Below are 25,639 nucleotides of genomic sequence, written 5' to 3'. Positions count from 1 at the left end.
GGTGGCTTGTGGCAAACTTTAAACGACACTTTTTATCGATATCTTTAAGAAAGGGCCAGATTTGTGCAGTATACTACTGATTGTTGTCCTATGGACAGATTCTCCCACCTCAGCTGTAGACCTCTGCAGTTCGTCCACAGTGATCATGGGCCTCTGTGAGTGTGTGTTTGTGTGTGTGTGTTTGTGTGCGTGTGTAAAAACTGTTCTTAAATTAGGTACATTTACCATTTAATGTTATGTAAAATGAATTGTCTAAAACAAATGAATTAAATAAAAATGGCAATTCACAATTTTAATTTGATACAGTCTGAATTTAGTATGTCATGTTTTTCTCCTTTTTATCATCTCACCAACTAGACTGTTCTCCCTGTCTTCTTCCTCATCTCCTTTCCTTACGTTGTCTGTGTTTACACATTCCTTGCCTGGAGGGATCTGGCACTAAAGTTTCACAAAAACGACTCAATAGGGTTTGGACCATTGTCGATGTAAACTCTGGCCTTTTGTTTACATGTTGCACCGCTCCTTTACCCCCTCCTCCGGCCTTCCTTTTGAGGCTAATGTCACTATCTCGTTCCCTCTTATTGGATAATGGCAACATGCAGTGCTCGCTCTTGTCCACTCCAGGTCTGCTTCCAATTGAGCCACTCAGGGTCTTTGGACTCATCGCCAGCCAAAAGACGCTATGATGTTGACTTAGAGCCAGCGTGGGAAACCTGCGGTTCCCGGGGCCATATGGGGATCGTTAGGAGCATCATGTTAGCGATTTGGTTGACCAGCTGACAGCTATGTAATTCAATATTGTGGAATACACAAGTATAGGAGAACAGTTGAAGTGGAAACATGACAGAAACTATAAGGATTTGAAAAAAAGAAATCTGATTAGGCCACAACATTGTGGTATTAGAATCAGGACTGTCTTTGTCATTGATGACAACCTAGTGAATATTGTTTACAACAAGTTTAGACACAGGACTCCAGGATAAACGTGTAATTAAAACTTAAAAGATAAAAGAGAAAAAAATATAAAAAGGCCGTCAGCATGACCTGGGAAAAATATTTACAAGGTAGTGCTCGGAGATGGGCCTTAGCTCTAAGAGCATCGTAACGATAGTGCAAAGGAAAATAGTACAATAACATTTAGAAGGAACAAAACTCCCAAATACCGTAAGTCAATAAATAAGATATAAATGCTACGGTTGCCATGGCGCCCAATTGGCTCGCCCGTGTGGAACCAGTTGTGGCTCGTTGACAAATTGGCTTTCCTTCTATTTAGGCTCAGCGCTCTCACGCTTCCTTTGTCAGCCTGTCAACGAACGTCTGCCCCGCAAGACGTGGGTTCTGACTCAGTCCTGTTGTCTGTTGGTATTTCCTGTCCGGTATTGTTCCGGTTTACTTTGCCCTGTTTAATATCGGTTTCCAGTTTTGTTCCCGTCTATTTTTGTCCTGTTTAATTTCAATATCCCGTTTCTATATCAATCCTGTCTGTCTCGTCCTGTCAGGTATCGATCCTATCTGATATCTGCTCGGGCAATTGGTGTCCTGTCTTTCCACGCCAGACAGCTGCCTAACGTGCATGACTCCCCATTTCCCGTAAAATGAAAGCTTGTGTGAGAACGTCACACATTTGGGTCCTGATCCTTTTCCAGTTCTTGACAATTTTAATATGCAACTGCTAAGATATATATTTTTTTACATTCTTGCACATTTGTTTAGGGTTAACAAATGATCAATAAATGTGCAAATAAACAGCCTGTAGTAGTATATTAATCACAAATAATGAATGTGCCATTCATGTTAAAAAATGCTTTAATGTTTTTGAAGAGTATGTTGCGTGTAAATGTCTTGTCCTTACTGGTAGGAGCAGTTTTTATTTCATTTTTGCCATTCTCATCCCATTAAGTAACACAATTACAAACAGATGCAGGATTCTGGGTGACAGGCTAAACCAAGGAAGATTAATCGAGTAAGAATTACTAAGGATCAGAGAAGATTAGCAAAAGGGCATCATTTCAACAGTTGGACCACTAATAATCACACAAGGAGTGTTGCATGCATGAACAATATGAGTCAGCTTGCTTTGACAGAGAACCAAAGGGACTGAATTTGATTTGCTTTGGTCATTGAGCAAGCTACTTCCTGGTTCAGTGGGAATGGCTGTACAGGGATCAATTATACTAGGAGTCTGGAACCTATGGCTTGCGAGCCATATATGGCTCTTTTCATGTGAACATATGGCTCTGAAATTAAATTGAATTGACGCAATGATAGAATGTCCTGGTTCCCACAGAACTGCTAGCAGCACATGCCAACCCAAGGCAACACTTGTAGAAGGCAAGGTTCAGCCCATTCTATATGGGATAACATTTTAACAAGAGTTTGTAGTCAAGGTGTCACACCAACAGACCCCGTTGTGGCTGTAAATTGCTAAATAATCCTTTATATGGAACGTCATCAAACAATCTACAGGGATCAGAATGGAGATTTTCATTTTCAGCTGAAATAGCCAGGGTCCAGGAATAAAGCAGGGCGGAGCCCCCCCTAAACAATGCGGCCAATTTTTCTAACGGCCGCCAGGGTGCGCCAGAGCAATAAAGGAAAGAGTGAGACAGTCGGATTTTGAATTTGTTTGCTACGCAAGAGAAAAAGTGAAAAAGTCGGAATGCCTTTGGGGTTCAAAAACAGCGGAAATCCGCGGAAAATTCTGATCCCTGAATCTACACGATGTTTATTGTTGAGACACATTGTGATAAAAAGGCACGGAACAAACTTTAACCCAGAACAAACGTTTTACCCAGAAGCTCTAGAAAAGCACCAAGATCAGTTTGATTGGGTGAGCGGTAGGAATGGGACAATAGACAGGGCGCACACACTCTTTCTTCTTGCCCAGCGCTGTCTGCACTGAAGCTAAATACAGTGTTTTCCCTGTTGCAGTATTTGGTGACTTTTTTTGGAAACCATTATTTGGGACAAAAAGGACGGTCAAACTGAGCCTCAATGCTCTTAAGTAATAGCTGGCGAGAGCCAAATTTTAAGTGGTATATCTATATTGATATGGGACACAGGCCTAGACATAATTATTTTTTCATAGATTTGGCCAAATTATCTAACATCACACGGGGAAATAAAATGTGTTGAAAAATTAGCTTTTGACTAGAGAGTGGGTTGTTTTCATTTATTTATTCTGAAATTATATATATATATATAAATACATATATACATACAAAATATAGCACTGAAGCAACTTACCGTCAGAACCAGAACAAATGGTAGACCCAATTGCCTAACGTTTCACACAAAGGTTTATTGGGATAGCGAGGAAACAAATGCCAGCGATCCGGTGCTCGCTGGACAGGGGGAGCAAGCAGCTCACGGGATTGGAGCGTGATCTGAATGCGGAAGTGATTCACCGGGACAGAAGATCGGAGCATGGTCAGGGGCAAAAACGGATCGTTAGCCGGGGCGGGAGACCAGAGCATGGTCAAATGGATAAAACGGGTTGATAGCCGAAGACAAAAGGGAAATCAGGAACGGACGAGTAAGATACGGATGAAGACGGGACCGACGGGAGCCAGAGTCAAAGTGCTTGCCTTGCGTATGCACATACTGACAAGGAGTGACTGGAGTACTGGGTACAATTAGGAGGGGAACTAGGATCAGCTGGCGCCAAACGAGCGGGCACAGGTGAGTGCAATGACTAATCATGACACTTACGAACAAATTCAACTTACGAACAATCGTTGGGAATCTTGATCGTAAGTAGGGCAGCGTCCGTACACAAATAAGAACACGTCACAAATAAAGAATAACATACAACACACATTAGTAAAGGGATAAGACCCCAAATTAATTCAACATAAATTGACTCAACACCCGGTTTGACAAGACTAGACTCACCACAACACATGCGGTGAAGGAACTGACCAGAAGCTAGCATAGCTCCGTGCTTGACACACCGTGTGCCAGTGCATCACTTCCACCATCTTTTAATAATGCATGTAACACTCCAAAATATTTCTCAAAATACCCTTTTGTTTATTATCAAAATGTTGAAAATTGTTAACGGTTTATTAATCCCTTAACCTATCTCGTTCATAAGTAGGGCAGCATCTAAAACTACATTATATATTGTAAACAAGTAAAATAAAGATACAAAAGGAAATCTTAAACATACACAGGCAAAATAACCCCACCCCAAAAAAACATTGAAAAACTTGACAACAAATAAAAATCAACAGATAGCTGACAAAAGTAATGTAAAAATACAAATCTGGACCAAATCAGCTAGAAAATAATTTTTTAAATCTGGTATGTTATATTAAAACTTAACCACCCCAAAAACAGAGACGAGGAAAAAGAGTGAGGCCCCCTTTTAGGTAATGTGGGACCAGGACGTCCTGACTGGGTCCGGTACCTTTCCTCTCCCACATGGTTCCGTGTGCCCACCTGGCGGTCGGCAAACAGCTCGTCCATCAACGAACGTCCACCATGTGACGACACACAAATAGAAACGGGAAAAGCAGTCTTTGTTCTCCCGGGGGCCATTTTGGGGGCAAGGTCCTCTTGATATTCATTTCACTTTCCGGCCTTCTCAATTCTCAAACATTTGGGAAACGATAGCCCCATGGACAGTTTCATTTTGCAATGCACAACTTTGCAGGCCAGCAAGTTCTTTAGAAAAGGCTTGCGAATTGTATTCGAAAAGTCAGAGACTTTTCGGCTAACTCAATTATCCACTCAATTGAGAAAGCATGGCTCATAAGTAAAACTCTTCATAAGTGGCAAACTGATAAGTTTACTCTGTTTTTAATACTTGACACATGCAAAGGAGATTGCATTGGATGCCAGTTCGTTGTTTTTTCTATTATACCTCACTGATGTTAGTTATTTTGACTATTATGCACTTTTCACATCATTGCCAATAATGTTACTGTTCTTTAAATTCCACACCCCTTAGATCTGCTTTTTTCTAACCCAAAAGATTTAATAAAAAAACAAAGGCTTTGGGATGGGGGGGAGGGGGTATTGTTTGGGTGTTAGGGCATTTGGGTTGGCCATGGTCCAAAAATGTTTGTGTTTTTTTGCTACTTTTTGCCTTTTTTTCTCTTTGTTTTTGTATCTGTTTGTCTTGCTGTCAGTCACCCCTCTTGAAGGATATGACCAGGGTAGATAAATAGATAGATTTACATTTTATTATTCCCCCTTTTTATTTAATACTAAAAGATAAAAAAGGCACTGACGGGAAATAAACAGAACTTTTTTTGGTCACGTCCCCTTTCAGAAAAATAACAATATTCAGTGAAACAGCATTGCTTCCATGTGATGGTTTGGGGGTTTCTTTGTCTCTTTAATACCTTGGAAGACTTGCCGTCACTGAAGAAAGCTGTTCACTCAGAGAATATTTTCGTAAGAGGCGACTGTCCACCAGAGTGCTCTGTCCACCATCTCACCACCATCCACTCCGACAAAGGTATACTTATTCACGTCCCTCTTTTTAAACAATGTATTTGCAATCACCAACTCATTTTCCTCACATAACTCAATCAATTTTTTCCCACTCTCATTTCTTCCTGGTACTCCATATCTAACAATCACATTTTCAACCGTTCCATCACCCCTCTAGCATTCAGGTCACCGAGTATTACCACTTTCCACCTTTCTTTTGCACACATTCGGACAAATCCTTCCAAAAGTGCTCTCTCTCCTCAGCACTTATTTCTGAACCAGGTCCATATGCACTTATAAACATCAATACTTCTACACCCCACTTTAACCTCACCCACATCAATCTGGAAGATATCTTTTTCCACTCCACCAGTTTTTCCTTTGCTTTCTCACTCACGAGCACAGCCACTCCTTCTTTAGTATGTCCACCCGTAACTCCAGACTTTTTACCATACATACCTCCAAGCTGTAATTCACCCTTTCCTTTTATCTTTGTTTCACTGAAGGCTAACACATCAACCTTCCTTTTAGTCATCATCCTTCCAATCTCCTCTTTCTTCCACTCAGTCGCTTTACTTCCACATCCTCTCACATTTAGTGACCCTATAACTAGGGTTTGCGAGACCTTTCGGTCCCCTGCCCCCCTTTCTTTGCCTTGCTGTCGCTTAGGGAGTAGAGATAGAGAGGAGAGGATCCCCAGTCCCCTCGCTCCCTCCACTTTAGTCGCCTCTTACGACACGCAGCGGACGACGGTGGGAGAATTCTCACACCTCCCAGGGGGGAAGCCCCCTCACTACAGGGTGATGTTTCTGTTACTGTGAATTACGCGGATGCTAAACCCTCACAATGGCCGAGCAAAAAATTGATTCGGAAAACATAGCCTTTCTAAACCGAGGAAAGGCTGAATATTCGGTAACAGACATTGCCGGTAAACCCGTGTGTCTTCTTCGTGGAGCTAATGTGGCCGTAAATAAGGATTTTAATGAAAAATGTCTTTACAAGACAAATACATTTAGAGTTAGCTGATACACCTGAATGCAGTGCAGAAAATTCAGAATGTTGAAGATTATAAGAAGAATAATATGATCCAGCATATGTTTTTCCACCAAAGCAAGATCTCAAAGTGAAAAGCACAACTTTTATTTATATTTCCGTTTTCTTTCATATTTTGAATTCGTTTCGTTTTGACTGGACATACTTTTATGGAGAGCGTAGTTTTTAAGTTATATAATATTTGAGTTTGTTTGGTGTGGAATAAAATTCCTGTCTGTTTTAATTTCATATTCATGTGCAATTGAGTTTGACATCCCTGCTCTGGACATTACACTGTTGATCCCTGTATATCCGCTAGATGCCGCCTTTGCATCATGAATTTCGGTGTGATTATATGGTAACTTTTAATTGATATTTCTCATGCAAAGTGTTAAAACGTGATAACAAGAATTCATGTGAATAGAATGTGGAGCAGATAAAGAGCAGGAAACGACGGCATCTCATAATTGCAACTTGTGTGCCCCCCACCAGCACTGAAAGCATCCCATTCACTCTTTATCACAGCGCAAATATTGACTTAGGCGTGTTGCTTTTTGTCTTCTCAGAGAATGACCAACAAGAGAAACATAATGGGAAGCTGTGCAGACCAAAAACGCGAATGCTCGAATTCTTTGGCCTCTTACCAGACCGAATTTGGGGAACACTGATGAATTCAATTAAAGATATTCCTCATAACAATTCCTGACGACTGCCAGAGACAACAGCACAAGACTTTCTATTGTTTACTGTTTTTTAGTGTCAATCTGTTTTATGTCATTGATTTATTGTTAAAGCTGTCTTGCTTTTATGAGTTATTCTTATTTTATGATTAAAACAAAGAATGCTCCTATACTTATTTTAAATATTTTATAAATAAAGTTAAGGGAAATATATTTTATTTCTTGTACTTTTGCAATGTCTGGTACAATTGCAAATTAATTTTTGTAGATTTATTGAAATATTTTCCCCAAAGTCACAGGTCAAATCACATTTATTTGTATAGCCCTTACTGCACAGGTTACAATTACACAATCCCCCGATCCTAAACCAATATGTAGTGTATAAATTGTGATGGAAAAAAATACTAACTTATTTAAAATTACTTAATTATTATTGCAAAATTGCAACTTTGTCATAATCCATGTGTAAAATTACAAACTTGTCTAATACCATGAATTAGTTGTTAAATATTAGAAATACATTCTCATAAAAACTGACAACATAAGCCGATTTTGGGCAAACTAAAGACCTAAAAGTAATCCAAAAGTTTAAACAAAAATAGAAAAGTATTTTGGGACAGTGTGCATTATTTACAGTAGTCTTAAAAAACTTCAATAGTTTAAAAATAACCCCGATACTGATTTTAATAATAAGCAATAATACATGCACTATTGTATACATTTGCAATTTTAAAAATACTCCTAGGTCAAGAAATTTGCATTTATTTTATATAACACAAGCCTCACAGACAGGGAGCTGATAATATTTGCCGCCGTTTTGCTGCTACGACAACCCCAAAAAATAAAAACCTCACAAAAGGCTGTACAAAAAATGAAAAGAAAAATGGTGCTGTTTAGTCACTTTGTGTCGCCTTAGTGCTTTTTAGCACTCTAAGCCCTTTAGTGTTACCTGTGGTGTTCCGCAAGGTTCAGTACTTGGGCTCCTTCTTTTCAGCATTTCCATGCTTCCATTAGGTGATATTATTCGCAAGTATAACATCAGTTTCCGCAGATGACACTCAACTATATCTTCCGATTGAGGAATCTGCCACACTAAACTGTGGAAATTTGGAGGTCCGCCTCGCTGAGATAAAAAAATGGATGTCACTCAACTTCTTGCGCCTTAACTCTGAAAAGACCGAAATGTTAGTTATTGGTCCATCTAAATGCAGTGACTTGTTCTCAGAAAATGCTCTGAACATCGGCAAATGTAATATCACCCAGAGTGAAAATTTAGGTGTCATATTTGACCCCAATCTGTCCTTTCAAACACACGTTAACAATATTACTAGAACAGCTTTTTTCCATCTTCGCAACATTGCTAAAATTCGCCTTATGCTGTCTCTGTCTGATGCAGAGATTATAATTCATGTGTTTGTTACCTCCCGTCTCGATTATTGTAATGCACTACTCTCCGGTCTCCTGAAATCCAAAATCAAGAGCCTCCATCTGGTACAAAAATGCTGCAGCGAGGCTTTTATCCTGATTTTAGCTAACCTGGATTGGCTCCCTGTTAGCTTAAGATGTGATTTTAAGGTTCTGTTGGTAGTATACAAAATCATGTATGGACTTGCTCCCTCATATCTTTCAAATTTAATTTCGCCCTATGTTCGGATCCCTTCGCTCTGAAATTGCTGGTCTACTAGTGATCCCAAGAGCCAAGAAGAGATCCGCATGTTCGTGAGCGTTCTCCATTCGGGCCCCTGTCCTGTGGAATGCTCTTCCCCCTGAGATTCGATCCGCAAGGTCAGTGGAACTGTTTAAATTGAGGCCTAAAACACTTGTATTCTATAGCATATGAATAACCTATATTTTATGTTGACAATATCTGTGTATTATTTGTTATTGCAACATCCATTCCAGCCTGGTCATCCTGGAAGGGGGATTACCTCATGTGCAGTCCCTTCTCAAGGTTTCTTCATTTTCCTCATGTTGAGGTTTTAGAGTTTTTCCTTGCCCTCATGTAGGTTTCAAATCAGGGGATAGTGTAATTATAGTCTGTTGTTTGCAATAATCTGTGGTTGGTGCAGCCCTTTGTGATTAAGGGGTATACAAACAAACATGACTTGACTTGACGATCGGTCAGATAATACACTATGTCCCTTTAAGTTTTGCTTGAAATAGCAAAGACTTCACGGCAACTTGTAATCGATGCCTGAAGACGGCTCTACGTTACTTTTTTTCTTATAAACATAGTTATGGCCCGATAAACCAAAGCCTTCCCCCATTAAGTTGATATATGTGCTCATATTCCACTAGGTATACAAATATTTTCAAATGAAGACATTTAGTTGGCAGAGTTAATATGAGTTTTTGAGAGAACAGCTGAGTAATTCAGGACTTGGATTTGAGTACTGGCCCTGCATCAACTGGTACATTGTTTACCTCTTTTTCTTCTCCTATTCGTTCCAGAATTTTCCCAAATTGCTCGTGTGCTCATTTCACAGTGTGTACGCGGTATATCAATCTGTATACAGTAATCCCTCGGTTATCGCGGTCAATGGGGACCAAAACCACCTGCGAAAAGTGAAAATCCGCGAAGTTGCGACGCCCCTTCAAAAATGCTTAAATTCTTTTTTTTTTTTTTAATTATTTTATTTTATTTTATTTTTTTTTTAGACCTGCGAAGCTCTGAACCGGCGAACGTAGAACCGCGATGTAGCGAGGTCCCACTGTACACGAAAAAAAAAAAGACTACCGTAAATTCCGGACTATAAGCCGCTACTTTTTTCCCAAATGTTCAGCCCTGCAGCTTATTCAGTGAAGCGGCCAATTTATGTAATTTTTCCAACGGCCACTAGCGGCACTCGAGTACAAAAGGTAAAATTTCGACCGGTGGAATTGTGCGCAGAGGTAAACTGCATCCTCTTAGTTTATGTTCAAATTGTCCGTATGACAGAGGTTTGTTCCGATTATGAGGAAGACGCCCTTGATGGCGATAGTTATGAGGAGAAAGACGAGGACGGTTTACCGTGAATTTCGCAATTGCGGTACGGCTCTTTTTAACAGCTACGCTTTGTGCGTTGTTAGGAGTAGCGTGGTGGTACCTTTCACAGGCACGGTTTGGGATGAAAGTCATATTATTATTATTAAAGCTTTGAAAACTCTCTCGGTGTACTGTCTTTCTTTGTAAATATGTGTAACCATGTATAATATGTATTTTGCAACTGTATATTTTTGTAATGTATTCATTTTAGAGACTTATTGTGATATGTTTTCTACAAGCGAATCAAAAAGAAGGGGCGGAGCAAACGCGGGCTGACGGGAAGTGGGGTAAAGCTGAGTCAAATATCTTTGTTGTTGCAGCGGACAATAGTGGATATATATTTTTCCCACCCTTAACTTTGTAAATATACATTTTTTTCGTTGGATTGTTTTCAACGGGACCTGGACTTTAAAGGTTTGCATTAAATTCTAACTACCTGTATCATTTTCCTTTCATGTGGCCGATTGTGGTGGATGGATTGTGTACTATAATTGCAGTTATAATCGCGGCACCTAAAATCAGGTTTAGGACAAACTTGTGACTGTGTTACATGTTTAAATGTTTGTGCATGCGGCTTATATACAGATGCGGCATGAGTAAGGAAAACCGAATAATGTCTGCAAAATGTGGTGCATGCAGCTTATAATCAGGTGCGCTCTATAGTCCGGATTTTACGGTAATCTTGTCTTGCCTATTTCAGCTTTCATCCGGATCGTCTAAGTCACTGGTAACATACCACAGCTTCATTATAGACTGCTAATATTGTCGCAGTATTGTACATTGTCTTGCATTAAATAAATAGTTTCCCAAGGGAGTATCTTTAGAATACATTTAGAATTTGGCATTGTGTTACGTTTGAAAAGGCTTATTGTTGCTTAATGACGACGGTTTTCAATTATTTAATAAGTGGAGCAATTTGTTGGAGGTGGGTAGGTTTAAGAGAATAATGATGATGCGCACATTTTCTCAACGTAAAATGAAAGTTACTGTAACTTAAAATGAACGTATACACATTTTTACAGCACCCTTTTTTTGTCTTTAGTAGTTTGTATTTGCAAACTGGGCCAGCTTATGCTGGAAGTGAGCGGTCGCAAGCAGTGAGAGGTCTCTAGCGGTAGACTCTGGGACTGCTCATGACCTTGATTTTTTTTAAATGACAAGCTAGATTTTTATTCCAAATAATAACTCATATATCGAGATGTTCGCATTTTGAGGCGCTTTAAAGAGGTATCACCATAGTTGGATTTGAGTATTGGCCCTGCATCAACTGGTACAGAGTTGGGACACGTACTTGCGTCACGACTTCTACTTTCTCTGAGTTTTCCACGAGTGGGCTGGCGCATCCAATCCACTGGAGGTCTCAGGAGCGGCGGGGGAGGGACGCCTGCACGCGGGATCCCCTCTCACCCGCTCTCTCGCTCCTGGACCTCATTTGCGCACTGGCTCTCACTCAGGCACACACACCAAGCAAAAGGAGCAGGACGCTAGGATCCTAAAAGATAGAGAGAGAGAGAGTGGGAGAGTCGATGTGAGAGAGAGGGACAATTGGTAGGGATCGGAACTTTTTCTTCAGTGGCGCGCAACATCCATTGGAACCAGCACGCTCGTGAATGCAAAAGGTAACTTTGGTCTTCTTTGCATCTGTGCTGCGTACAAACGGCTTATCCCTCGTGGAACATTTTCACACTTCTCGTTGTTTTCCTTCAAAGAGAAGATAAGCAGATGGGAAGTGGCTTCGTCTATGTTTTATTTTTTGTGCAGTCTGCATCCCCGTTTCTCCTGGATCAGTTAAAAAGTTTCCGAGAGTCCTGACGTGCCTCGCACGCAAACTTTGACGAGTGGAGCATGGAAGCAATGTTAGGTTTTGGTCAAATGTGGACTCGAAATGGAACGTTTTGGGTTCCATTTACTCGTAGGGAGTGAATGCAGAACCAGAATTTGTTAAAACTGTCTTGATTTTTGATTTGCTGATCTTGAACCTGACTTTAGTGTTTTCATTCAACTTTCTTGAAGGGCACTGAACTCAACAAAGGCTTTAAAAAAATAAGAAAACGCGTTCAATATTTCAAAGACCACGAGTGCATTTCGAAAATTTAAGTTAAATAATTAATTAATTAATAATTGTTTCATTTGCACACACTATTTTACTTGCAGAGTCGGGATGTTTATTAAGTGTATTCATTCAATGGGCGACATTGCTGAATACAAGGAATAAGCACCACCAGCGTTTTTTGTAACTTTCCTTTTATTGTGCTTCTTTCTTTTTCAAAACATAGGTCAAAACAGTGATTGGGAATATCTAGCATGATCAAGTCATTTTCAAAGTCCAGTCTTTATTGTTGTAGTAGTGTCCTTCGTTTTCCAATAGTCAATCCATTTTACCCGTTTCTCCTTGAATTGGGTCTCATGTATTCTTATTCAAGATGTTGTCCTCTCCATTGCAAATTATTCCTCCACAGTGCACACCCACTGCTTCGCGGCGGGGAGCTCTTGTTTATACCATAGTCTTCCTATTACTTTTTGCTTACCGTCATAAGAACTTTTACCAGATATTCAACTTATTTCTGAAATATTTCTTCTGTTAAATTACCCAAATATAGCACCTTAAATGTGCAGGGTATTCCATAAGAAACAATTTTCTTCAAACCGTACCATAATTGATCCCAGTGTTCTCTTAATTATGAAAATTGCCTTTCTTTCTTACTTCAGTTCAATTAAGAGTTCATTTGTTGACCCTAAAAACTGCATTTTTAATACAATAAATCCTGTTATGGATGTGATGACCATCAATGTAGTTCTTGTGTTTTCATGTTTTAACTTAAGAAATGACATCAGTGCATTCCAGAGCTTGAATCCACCGGTCATTCATTAACATTTAAATCTCAAAAAGTACTTATGCTGCCCCTCAAAACTCTGAACATTTGTGTTCTAATTTAACAGAATCATGCTCTGCTTTTAACTGCACTGCAAAATTGATATGAATACTGACTTTTGATTTACAGGATTTCTATGTCTTTAATTTACTCTGGTTAAAGCATACTTGTTACAGTCTGGAAGTTGTGGGTTTCAATCCAAGTGTAGTGTTTGCATGCACTCCCGTTCGTGTGTTGGTTTCCCCGGTTTTCCTCCTGCTACATTCCAAGAACATGCATGGCAGGTTGATTGAAGACGAGACCGTCTCTTCGGTGAGAATGTGGGTGTGGATACTTGTTTAGTTTTGGATGTGCTTTACGATTGGTCTGTTCTGGTTGCACCCGGCCTTTTGCTTAATGTGAGCTGGGACGGACTTTTTGGGAGGATGAGTGGTAAAGAAGAATATCCATTTAAGTAAAACTTCAATTAATTTAAATACATATATATATATATATATATATATATATATATATATATATATATATATATATATATATATATATATATATATATATATATATATATATATATATTCAGCTACAGTGAACACTTGTTTATTGTTTAGGTCACAACTCAAAATAAAATGATAAGTGAAATCCGTGCAGTAAAAACATTTGAACTATTATAAAATTAAATACTGTATTACACACTAAAACCAAAAAATAAACTCTCGTTGCAGGCCCAAACATACATGTAACAAATAAAAGTACAGCATACTGTACCTTTAAAATTTATTTCTTCATATTTTACACATACCCACTCTTTCAGGTACTGATAAACCAATCATAATGCAAGACAAAATGCATGATGTAAATCAGTGAAGCAGCGAGACCGTGGTGAACCGCTTTAGAGCGAGGGATTACTGTATACAACAGTTTATCCGTCACTAGTGGCATGGCTTAAACTGTACATCAGTGCTTTTCCTTATTTTCAATGTATTGACATATATCTCCCTCATAATTGAGGTGACAAGTAGGGGAGTCACCCTTTAATCTTTATCTCTGCCTAAAAACTGTGCTGACCTCAAGGATAAAGATTAAAATGTAAACATTCCATAGAGGGGAAAAAGTGATTTACAATGACCGGAGCGATATTATACTTCACAAAATCCTTTTATGGTGGTTGTCAAGTATGGGATAATAACTAACACTAATCACTGCAAGGGGATTTGTTGTGCACATTTAATGGAACTATCAAGGTCCGCAATATAAATATGCCTTTTGAGCGATTAAGGAGTAGGGAATGGTTAACCGATTGTCATGGCTTGCATGGGTGGGTGGGAAAGGAAGTAGTGAGGGTGTTGGTAGGGTGTGTGCATGTGTGGGGGGTGAGGTTGGGGTTAAAGTGTGAATGAGTGAGTTTAGTGGTGGGGGTGAGGCCACAAAGAATGAAGAAGAAGAAGAACAACAACAAAAAAGTGAAAGTGTTGAACTGGAAAGGTCCGAATGGCGTAGCGTAACTAAAGCCACATTTGCATATGAAAACTCGCCGCTGAATGAAATTCCGACAGCGTCGCTGCACTGGGGCTCACCGCTATTGCCGACATCAGTCATTCCTTAAGTGCGAACAATCAACGGATTAAATGTCACTACAGTGCAGAATGTTAGGGTTTCAATCTCCGACGGCACATTTAAGTTGCGTTTGACTTTATTATAAAAAAGAGTTTCACCCACGCTGAACTTTGGACGGTTGTGTTGCATTGATAGATACAAAATGATGAATCCATTGGTCCTAGCGTGATATGCTTTACATCATGTGCGGTTTCCTTTTGTAGTGAGATGTGAAGTTGCATAAACAGATGTAGGACATGAAATGTGGTATGCTGTAGATTACAGCACATACAATGAATGGATGAATCATCTTACTTAGTTCCAACCTTCGTCTCAGTCAGTCAGCAAGGACGATCAGGGATCGGGGGTGTTCTCCCAAAAGGCCGTTAGGGGACGTTTTCTTTTTTTACTCCCGTGGGCAATCTTTCTTTGGTCGGGCCCAAGAAGCCCCCACATCATTCCGGCATCCCTAACTGCCCCTTTTCTCTGAAGTTTTCTGTGAAAAAGGAAAATATGGTAAACACTGACCAGATAATTCACAGGAATGTGTCAAAAGAAAGACAAAAAACTGACATGAAAACAAGCAAAAATAAGGCAAGAAAACATGGAATGAGAGAAACCCTTTCCCTCCTGATGACATTTTGTCAGCAGCTGACCCCGCAAGTACAACATTCCCGCATTCAACACTAAGTGCAGAGCAAAGGAAAAAGGACAGCAGGCCCATGCCACCTCACTCAGGACCGCCCGTATATGTCAAGAGTGGCGTCGAATGATTGTTTTAGATGGTAGGACAACAGCCATGACCCCCAACAAAACCAGAAACAGTCAAGTCAGACACCGCTGCCCTGAATCTTCAAGCCTCATGAATAGCAGGCGGGCTTTTGATGCCCTTTTGGCCTCAAACTAATACAATGGCAGCCGTAAAATCACAATAGCATGTCTTAATTTGATGTAAAATCAAACTCCACCCCCCCACCCCCCATTCGTGAATTCTTCTGGCTGAGATTGAAATGTGTTTTTATCCTGAGTGGTTGAAGGGAGAGTGCAGGTAGGAGAAAGAGCAACCTTGTTTGTACAGTAGTCCCCTGTTTATCCCAGGGGTTATATCAAAATAACACCTGTGATAGGCGGGATAACTGAAGTAGAAACATCTAATTTTTAAAAATCAGTATCTGGTTAAACACTCTGTTATCCACTGAAACCAAAGAACAAACACATTTTATAGGCGGAAGCAATACAAGTACTTGTATAAATGTTGTTTCTGTCTCTATTTTACAAATAACTACTGTACCTTTCAAATAATAATAAGCGAGGAGACTATTAAGCCAATCCCAATGCAGAACACAATGCAAAATGAAAATCTGCAAAGTAAAAAAACCTTGAAAACTAAAACGCATTATACCGAGGGATTACTATTTCGGTTAATGGATATAAACAAGACCAGCAATACTCAGACAAAAACATCTAAACAAAGCCATAACAGATTTGAGGCAAAACATGTATATACTATTTAAATTGATTTTCCAAGCAAAAATGATTCATAATATGAAGGAAAGTTCTAAATATATAACAAAAATTGATATACATTTGATCAGTGAAGGACTTTTTGTTCCTCTTTGTCACCTAGAGAGAATTTATGTTTTTTTTTTTTTAATTTGCAATCCAACTTTTAGCCGCCAATGCTTTCCAGATTCAAAACCGTTTTCTCTTGTTATGTCAGCGTGTGTGGATGACTATGTTAACATAACAGTATATTTCAGCACGGCTGCTAAGCACGTGCGCAAATGTGCTTCCTTATGGCGATGACATCATGACACTCAAGGCACAGTTCTTAATATGACAGGATGTGACCTAGGCGCTAAAAGTCAAATGCTATGCACGTGACTGCATTCCTATTAAGCTGTTGGTTCTTTGACAGTACAAATATGTTCCTAGCTTAATGTGACCACCTTTGTGAGGAAAAAAATAGAACGTTTCATCTATTTCAAAAGGGACAAACAATGAAATTTTTTTTGCAAAGTTCTAACTTTACTTTGTGCTACATATAGTGCTATACACTAATTGGACACTTGATGTAGTTTCCTATGTAGTATAAATGGCAATTTTCTGTTTTTGAGGAGGCAGTGTGTGTGTGTGGTCAGCATACAAGGGAGAGGCTGCCCGGCTGGTGTTTTCCTTGGTTTGGTTCTTTAGTTGGTTGCACGAGTCATTTAAAGGACACGGTGTGGACAGCGGTAAAATATCCAGCTAATCTGCCGCCATTACACTGATTAAATCACCAGAGATCTTAGCGTTCCCATCAGCCGCAATCAATGGCTCCAAAATCAATAGGACATGTGAGATCCTCTCAGCAACTCGCCCATCTGTGTGCCAACAAAAACGTCAATAAATGTTAAACGACACGGATTTGGGGGATTTTTAAAAATGTATTATTAAGCGGTTTATGAACCTGCTGTGGTGTCCCTCCTCCATGCATCAGTGTTTTAAAATTTAATCCCCGCGTCCGCATTGCCGCTCGCCATCCTTTCACTTTTTATCTGTCACGCAATAGCTAATCTGTCTCTCTGCGTTTAACGGTAATCAAGGTCTCACTTTCCTACATTGAAATACAGTAACATTTGTTTTGAGTGCAAATCCGGTTACAATGAGTGGAATAAAACAATAGGCAACTGGCTAACACTTAATTGGCTATCATTACTTATTTGAATATTGTCAATACATAAACAACTCCATTTAGCGGTTGATTATTCTCTTTTAGTAGAAACGTAAAGAAAAATTAGCATAGCTTTTGTAAAATAGATTTAAAAAAAAATTGTTGAAAAAAAATCATTTTCACGTTTTTTGGGTTACAACATGTGTACAAATTTCACATGTCGCAATTGAGTTGTTTATGTATTTGAATTCTTTGTAAATTTTTACTGATTTTTTTAAACACCAGGGCATTTTATCATCGTATGTTTTTGACATAGTGTTGATTTGAGTTGCTTTAACTAAAAACATTGGCGATTGGATTAGACATGGACAAACTCATGGCCCACAAGAAAAGGTTGAGAGAAGCAAAAGTGAAAAAAATGAGGCAAAATCAATGACCTGCAGTTTTAAATATGTCCACTGCATGTCAGCAAAGCCAGGAGTCACTCACAGTACACCCACTGTAGCTGTATTTGCTGACTACGATTAAGCAACCAGAAAATATAAAAAAACACCCCAATTGTTATTTTACTTTAAATGGTCTCGCTGTTAAAGGTAATACGAAAAATGCAAAATTAAAAATTTCTGTCTTAGGTATGAAATCTAATGGCAAAAATCCTAAATTAATGTAACGGGTGTAATAATAACTTTTGTTTTATTGAAATTCCTGCTGAAATATGTTGTATAGTTTCTGTATAAGTGTCCTGCAATGACGAGTCCAACAGTGCCACCTGCTGGTATGGGGTAGGGTTTGTTTTGGCTTTAGACTTTGCTACAGGAAGGTGGGGGTTTTAAGGCAGTCTACAACGAGCTGCCAACGGTAAGACACGATCTTTTGGTGCTCCGCAAAAAGTTAATTTTAAACATTAAAACCACAGCTGACAAATCTCTCAACATGCACAGTAATGTGATTGATGTTGGCAAGCTGTTTGGATTTAATGTTTAAAATTAACTTTTTGCTTCCGGTCACATGTCAAAAGCCAAACCAAACCCTACCCCATACCAGCAGGTGGCACTGTCGGACTCATCATTGCAGGACACTAATACAGAAACTATACAACATATTTCAGCAGGAATTTCAATAAAACAAAATTATTACATCCCTGAATCGTAATCTAATTGTGAACCTCTGAAAGGAAGCCCAGTACTTCTGCTAAGGCTCCCTTTTCAATGCAAATAATTTAATAGTCTAGCCCTCGCGAGAATGTTTTGGCCCCCAAGCTAAAATTAGTTTGACACCCCTGGGCTAAGTCATTAATATACAAGTGTTGAACATGTGTAAATCAATTTACAAAAGGTATAACAAATGTGCTTTAAAGGGACTTTATATCTCATTTCTTTTCAAAGCAATGCCAGCTGCTGATTGCTTTGGTTTGTAGAGTGTAACAGAGCTAGCATGGCAGCTATTATGAAAGTTAGCATAAAAAGCCAGCATGAAATGTGCGATCAATGTGATTAATGTGTCATGTATGTGTGCCAGGATGAGGCAGTGTAATAGCTGGAGGACTGGGCTGCCGCTTCTGCTAGTTCTGCTGGAAGTGCTGGGGACTTTGGCACAGAAGCTACCCACACGAGATGAGGGACTTTTCCAGATGCAGATCCGAGACAAATCTATCTTTCACGATTCGTCTGTTATTCCCGACGGGGCAGAGATCAGTGGATATCTTTTCAGAGACACGCCCAGAAGGTATAAAAAAATAAATAAATAACATTGCCAAATTTAGTGGATGTGTATAACATTTTAGAGCAAGTAAATCATGTAAGATCAATTCTAACACTTTGGGTTTACAACAAGAAAAGTTATTCATCTGTTGGACTTGTCAGTGATGGTTTCCAACACATGGGCTCTCCTCTCGATTTGAACGATATCTGACGCCAGTACATGTGCTGGTTCTCCCAGGTACTACTTTGTGGTGGAAGAAGACAACACGCCACTGTCGGTGACAGTCACACCATGTGACGCGCCACTGGAGTGGACGCTAACTCTCCAACAACTGCCAGAAGAGGCTAGCGGCGAGGCGTCAGGTAATGTACCAGGAGCAGCGCAAACAGACCTTAATGACTAGTCTGATGTGGAAAAGTGTGCGTGTTGGCTTGGTTTTCATTTGTGTCTGACCGCTCGTGGGGCAGCATGCCTTTAATTTGACACTTGGCTTGCGTGAACAAAGCCATCACGTCCCTTTACTTTGGCCGTCCTCCTCGTTTCAAGTCCGATCCCACTCTTTCCGTCTGTGTCTGCGTTCCCTTAGTTTCCTTTTGCATGCCACAACTCCATTCCCTAAGCATCCTTTAGTGTTGTTTAGTTTGATACTGTTAAATTAAAAAAGATCTTGGCAATCAAAAAATGAGTATTCTCTAAATTTCCTGGAATTTTAAGAATATAGATGCATTTGCAAATTACCGTATGATCTAGACTATTAGGCACACTTTGTGTTGGTTGTGTGTTGGATCCCTTAACCACTAGGATCATAGGGGCACCACTTCCTGTGGTATGCCTTGGGCAAGTACAGTCTGGTGGCGCCCATCCCTCTCCAGGCCAACAAATGTTTTCCACTCGGTCTCAAAACCACAAATTGGCTAGAAATTTGAATATGGTAACCAGGTGCTTTATAAATGCCGCTGAAGACGGTGGACAAGATTGGATATGCACAGAGTATTAAAAGGTGTGCACGAGGTTTTACCAAACACTGCATTTGAGCAAGGATTATTCACTCTATGTTGCTGATCCAAGTTGCAATTTATTGTATGCAATGGGATTCAAACCGGGGTTATGGCGGTGAGGGTGCCAACAATTTCCACTAAACCACAAGTGGTACAGATGAAATGCATTATCACACTACTTTAACTCACGGGGCCTGAAAATTAGATGTGGGTAGTGCATTTGTTTTGCATTTTGGTTGGTTAAAAAGTCCTTCCACGTTTTTACCTGTGTACCAATACCATTGCATAAGGCAGAAACAGAGAACAGAAAGTATTTTACCAAAGTACTCTACAAGCTCTTTTACGTATGTATACATAATAAAGCCCTACGTTATTAACACACAGGTGAAGAAGTGGAGAGACTGTTTACTTTTCAGAATGCAGACAAAATCCACTATGGAAATCACTGTTTCTGGCACCGTAAAAAATGTTATGATGATGAAATATGGTCTAATGCCTTTGAATATGTCATGTGTACTGGTGTTCGCCTTGTGGTAAAATGTCACTACTGAGACTTGGGTTCGATTTCCGTAGCAAACAATGTCTTGCGATTTTAACCAGCAACACTTATCGGCTGATCAAACACGGTAGCTCTTACTGTAGTCTCAATTTCATATGCCTGGTAGTTCAGTGCACCTTATTTATGAAAAATACAGGACAAAAGACTATTTTTGGGGTGTTAGAATATGGTGCTCCTTATAGTCCCAAAAATACGTTACAAAACTACAAAACAAATTGTAAATTATGATACTTATCCATCTATCTTAAAGGGACAACATACTATCATGATACTTTACCATGCAACAGCTGTACAGGTTGTGCAACCGAACACAAAAGATTCTTTAAACTGGGGTATCCAAAGTCCAGTTTGAAGGCAATTCGCCAACACCAGCATCTCTTAAATAAAACTACAAGCCCTGTCAAGTTATTTTCAAAAGGATGTTTGGGTTAGTATAAAGGGGCTAGGAAAGTCTTCAGGGTGTTCGCTCTGTGACAGAAGCGACAGAATATTGATGTATGTCAACACCTGAACAGACGTCATGATCAACCTCAGCCAGTTGATTAATTGCTTGCGTTCAATGTTGAGAGCTTGTTCCTGGCATTAAATGGTGCAGATTTGCTTCTCTAAGAGGCGCGTTTCCAATTTGGACTAGGGAGTTTGTTCTCATGGCTGTGTTGGGAGCAGATGACTGGAGCGTTGATTTTTAGTACACCGCCGAGAACACTCTCTGGTTGTCAAACATAACATTATGGTTTCACTTGCAAAAGTTTGAACTTTTTCCGAAGCCGCAAGGCACTCCTTTGTAGCTGGGGCCAAGTCAATGATGAAGGCTGTGATCTTTTTGGGATGTTTGCAGTGAAAACATGGCGGGTGTGTTTCGGGATAATTGTATGCATGAGCGTTCCTCTTCATCTCATCTGAGAAAATTCTCATATCAGCAATCACTAAATTATCAAGATACTTTGCTAACCGCACCAGTAGCATTACAAAACTTTAGCAACAATATTAGCAAATGAAACCAAGACTTTATAGTATTGTGTACAGCATCTTAGCATGCCAACAATATTATTACTTCGCCATTCAAGCTCATGACAGGTTGTTGCACTTTTACTTTCAGGAGAACCTGAGCCATTGGACCAGCAAAAGCAGCAGGTGACAGTGGATGAGGGTACGCAGCTGTTCACCTACAAGGGCAACGATGTGGAGTCCTATGTAGCCACCAGCACGCCATCCGGTCTCTACCAGTTGGAACTGCTGTCCACCGAGAAAGATAGCAACTTCAAGGTGTACGCGTCCACTACGCCAGAATCCGACCAACCCTACCCGGAGCTGCCCTATGACCCACGTGTGGACGTTACCGCGTTGGGCCGCACCACTGTCACCCTGGCCTGGAAGCCTACACCCACAGGCTTTCTGATGGGCCAACCTGTGCAGTACTGTGTAGTCATCAACAAGGAGCATAACTTCAAGAGCATGTGCGCTGCTGAAGCCAAGATCGGTGCTGATGATGCCTTCATGCTCGCTCCCAAGCCAGACAGGGATTTCAGTCCATTTGACTTTGCCCACTTTGGCTTCGTCTCCCATGGCAAAGACCGGGGTTTGACCAGCAACAAGATCTCAAGGGCATATCCGGCCAAGCCGAGAATGTTAGACATTCACAAGTTGTGCATTGGGAACAAAAACATCTTTACTGTGTCCGACCTGAAGCCAGATACACAGTACTACTTTGACGTGTTCGCTGTCAACTCAGCCACCAATACCAGCACGGCCTATGTTGGTACCTTTGCTCGCACCAAAGAGGAAGCCAAGCAGAAGACGGTGGAGCTCAAGGACGGCAAAGTCTCAGATGTGTTCATCAAGAGAAAAGGAAGCAAGTTCCTTCGGTTCGCCCCTGTGTCGTCGCACCAGAGAGTAACACTTTTCGTGCATGCATGCTTGGATGGTGTACAAGTGCAGGTGAGGCGAGACGGCAAGCTGCTGCTCTCACAAAACGTGGAGGGCGTACGACAGTTCCAGCTGCGCGGAAAGCCCAAGGCTAAGTACCTGATCCGGATGCGGGGAAGCCGAAAGGGTGCCTCCACCCTAAAGGTCTTGGCAACAACCCGGGCGAGCAGCAAACAGCCTTTTCCGTCCCTGCCAGAAGACACCCGGATCAAGGCCTTTGACAAGCTGCGCACCTGCACCTCTGTTACAGTGGCCTGGCTAGGAACACAAGATCGGAACAAGTATTGTGTTTACCGCAAAGAAGTGGCAGATGACTATGGCGAGGAGCAAAGGCGGCGTGAGCAAAATCGCTGTGCTGGGCCTGAGACACGGCGCAAGTCGGAAAAGGTCCTCTGCAAGTACTTCTACAGCCCCAACCTGCAGAAGGCGGTGACCACCGAGACGGTGGCAGGGCTGGAGCCCGGAAAGAGCTACCTGCTGGACGTCTACGTGGTGGCGCATAGCGGCCACTCGGTCAAGTATCAGAGCAAACTGGTCAAAACGAGGAAGTACTGCTAAATTGGACTACACAAAGAGGAACATATCTATTATAAATATATATATATATGGAATAAGTTTATTTAACTCTTTGAAAGATATACAGACTGACTACTCACTTGTGGTGGAAGCTGGAACTGTTGCTGGAGGCATCCACTTGTATATTTATGTTTAAGATTCCCCCTCACCTCCGTGAGCAGGCTTGTCTTTTATCATCACATAATGACTTTTGACTGTCGGAAATCAAAACACAAAGAAGTGACTGATTATTTTTTCTTTTCTGATGGACACACAACAGAAAAGCCACAACCACCACTTCTGAGAGTGGGGTTCTAACCTGGGCATTAATTTGTGAAATTGGGATCGGTATTTTTAAGTTGAAAGTGTACTGCTTGGACCTGGGTCTTTTTTTCCCACCCGAGTATCTATCTGTATTTGATGAGGCAAAGTATGCCACAGTCCTGAACCATGATCATAATTCATCCAGTGACTCATCTTCTGGCATCGTATCAAAGAAAAATGTGTTCTAAGTGTTATTTTACAGTTTTTCTTGACTATCATATATCTTCAAGCAATCATTTTTTGTTGTATTCTTTCTTATTGTAATTCCCGTGCATGTGGGAAAGAACAGTCATAGTCGCAGATGCACTTTTCAGCCACCTTATAAATGAAGAGTAAAACAAACGCTGTTGCTGTCGGCCACAGATCACACGAAGACACTCAGATGGAGACGTGGCGATATTTAACAATACCAATGGTATTCTCTGTATATTTTATTTTTGGGGGTGTTCAAATTTGTACAACTGTGTTTAAAATGTGAGTTGCATTAAGTTCAGTTGGATGATAATATGTTTCATATGGTGTCTCTACATTTCAGAATGTTACCTGTTTGCAAATGTGCCCATGAGGGTAGCATGACATTCTTGTTCCTTTTATGGGTTAGTTAAAAAAGAAAAAGAAAATAATCAGTCACTTTGTTTTAAATTTCTTTAAGCAAATTAAAATAGAAAGAATAATTAACAAGTTACGGAAGCCATCGATACAGAGTCAGACCTCTAGCTGCCAACACTCAAGACTTTTAAATTATTTTATACTCTTTCTCTATGTGTTTTTCTTGATAACCATGACATTCCCTTCTGTAATCTTGTAATTGTGTCCTTTGCTAGGCAATGTTGTGTTATTATCACTGTATCAATGTGCGTACGTTGTTTGTGTGCGTGACGGCCTGGATGTGTGTGTGATCTACGGACGTGTGTACAAAGTTGTCCTGCTAATATTCATGTACATAAACACTAAATATAGAAGACGTAATCCTTGTGTCACACCAGCTGTCGTGTTCTTTTTAGGCTCAGTACAATCAAGATCAAAGTGGATGATGTGTATGTTTAATGTGTTAGCACTCCGGCCCATTTGAAATGATCATATAGAGGATCATTTCGGACAAGTAAACTTGACTGTTTACAAGTTGACCAGATTTTAAAATCCGGTGTGTTTTCCCACACGTGTTGCAAAACCTTTGTTGGGCCCATTTTAAAGTTAATGTGGGAAAACGCCCCGAACAACAATTTCAAAATCCTAAAGGAGCAATTCCCTAAATCAAAAATTAAGTCAGTTTGGTATGAAATAGGAATTTTTCATTTCAGAATATTTCTTGTGGCAAGTTGGGGCGGCAGTAGCTCAGGAGGTAGAGCGATCGTTTTAGGATTAAGGGATCCCAGTTCGAATCCCGGCTTGTCCGTGTTACATGCCGAAGTGTCCTTGGGTAAGACACTGAACCCCCAATAAGCAGGTTAGCGCCTTACATGGCTGCACAGATCATGGCCGCTATTGGGAAATGTGAAGCACAATGTAAAGCGCTTTGGGAAGTCATTGACTTGAAAAGCGCTATATAAATGCAGATCATTTCATTTCAAGTAATGCAGTGCGACCAATCTACACAAGATTGTTTGGACATGTTTTTTCTCGTAACAGAGAACAAATAAGTCTCGAATGCCCATATTTGATTGCGTTTATGTCCAACAGCATGGAAGCATCTGAGTGTCACTGCATGAGATTAATCAGGGTCTTGTTAGTTTTTGAGGGAATTAGTAATTTTTGAATCAGTAACGTCCTTTGTAAATTTGTAAACCACATTAGATAATCTAAGTTACAGCTACAATGTGTTTAGTATGCATCAAATTGCAATGGTTAGCTCTATAATTTGCCCTCCGAAATGACTTCTTTAAACCAAACTATTCAATTTCAAGCCACATTAAATCAATATTTGCATTATTTTTGCATTTTTTCCAATTAGATTAAACTGGTGTTTTGGAGAACCCTGAAAAGTTGTTACTCAAATATAATTTTGCCTATTCCTTTTTACACAACTGCAAAATGAATGTCATAGAAATTAAAGAATTATCACAATGAGTTCATACATTGAACATTTTGCTCATTATCTTTTTGAATTTTTTTAGAGGGCTGTAAAAAATGACAGTGTGTAAAGTTTGAATAAAAATGAGGTAGAATCAAGCAAAAAGATTTCTGTAGATAGGTTCTGAAGATCGGGATGTGGTCTCTTTTCAGTTCATAGCGTGGGTGTAGTCTTGTAGGTCACCCACATAGCTCCTGCCACCTGAATACC

At 40.1% G+C, this 25,639-nt stretch overlaps 1 protein-coding gene and 1 long non-coding RNA gene across 2 annotated transcripts in view; one reads left to right on the top strand and one right to left on the bottom strand.

Moving 5' to 3' along the window:
• The first annotated feature begins 11,624 nt into the window (after positions 1–11,624).
• On the top strand, positions 11,625–24,338 carry ndnf (neuron-derived neurotrophic factor). The gene is made up of 4 exons (XM_088349766.1): positions 11,625–11,798; positions 18,814–19,020; positions 19,234–19,358; positions 21,653–24,338. The coding sequence occupies exons 2-4, from the start codon at positions 18,815–18,817 to the stop codon at positions 23,035–23,037; spliced, it is 1,716 nt and encodes a 571-aa protein (XP_088205892.1). The 5' UTR covers positions 11,625–11,798; position 18,814; the 3' UTR covers positions 23,038–24,338.
• The window catches only part of LOC148354943 (uncharacterized), a 31,542-nt gene continuing 19,918 nt past the window's right edge, over positions 14,016–25,639 (bottom strand). Inside the window, exon 5 of the long non-coding RNA XR_015852231.1 lies at positions 14,016–15,138. This is a non-coding gene — a long non-coding RNA (uncharacterized LOC148354943). The remainder of the gene's footprint in view (positions 15,139–25,639) is intronic.

The sequence above is a fragment of the Urocampus carinirostris genome, chromosome 12 (genome assembly GCF_059441175.1).
Source record: "Urocampus carinirostris isolate Australia breed hairy pipefish chromosome 12, RoL_Ucar_1.0, whole genome shotgun sequence".
Classification (NCBI taxonomy): Eukaryota; Metazoa; Chordata; class Actinopteri; order Syngnathiformes; family Syngnathidae; genus Urocampus; species Urocampus carinirostris.
The sequence above is the reverse complement of the archived record's forward strand: the minus strand, read 5'-3'. Positions and strand labels throughout refer to the sequence as shown.

Bases quoted from the DNA above. Each gene is read 5' to 3' on its own strand.
- ndnf (XM_088349766.1), top strand. From the start codon at position 18,815: ATGAGGCAGTGTAATAGCTGGAGGACTGGGCTGCCGCTTCTGCTAGTT. The intron at 19,021-19,233 runs GTATAAAAAAAT...TGGTTCTCCCAG, and splicing joins TTCAGAGACACGCCCAGAAG to GTACTACTTTGTGGTGGAAG. The intron at 19,359-21,652 runs GTAATGTACCAG...TTTTACTTTCAG, and splicing joins GGCTAGCGGCGAGGCGTCAG to GAGAACCTGAGCCATTGGAC.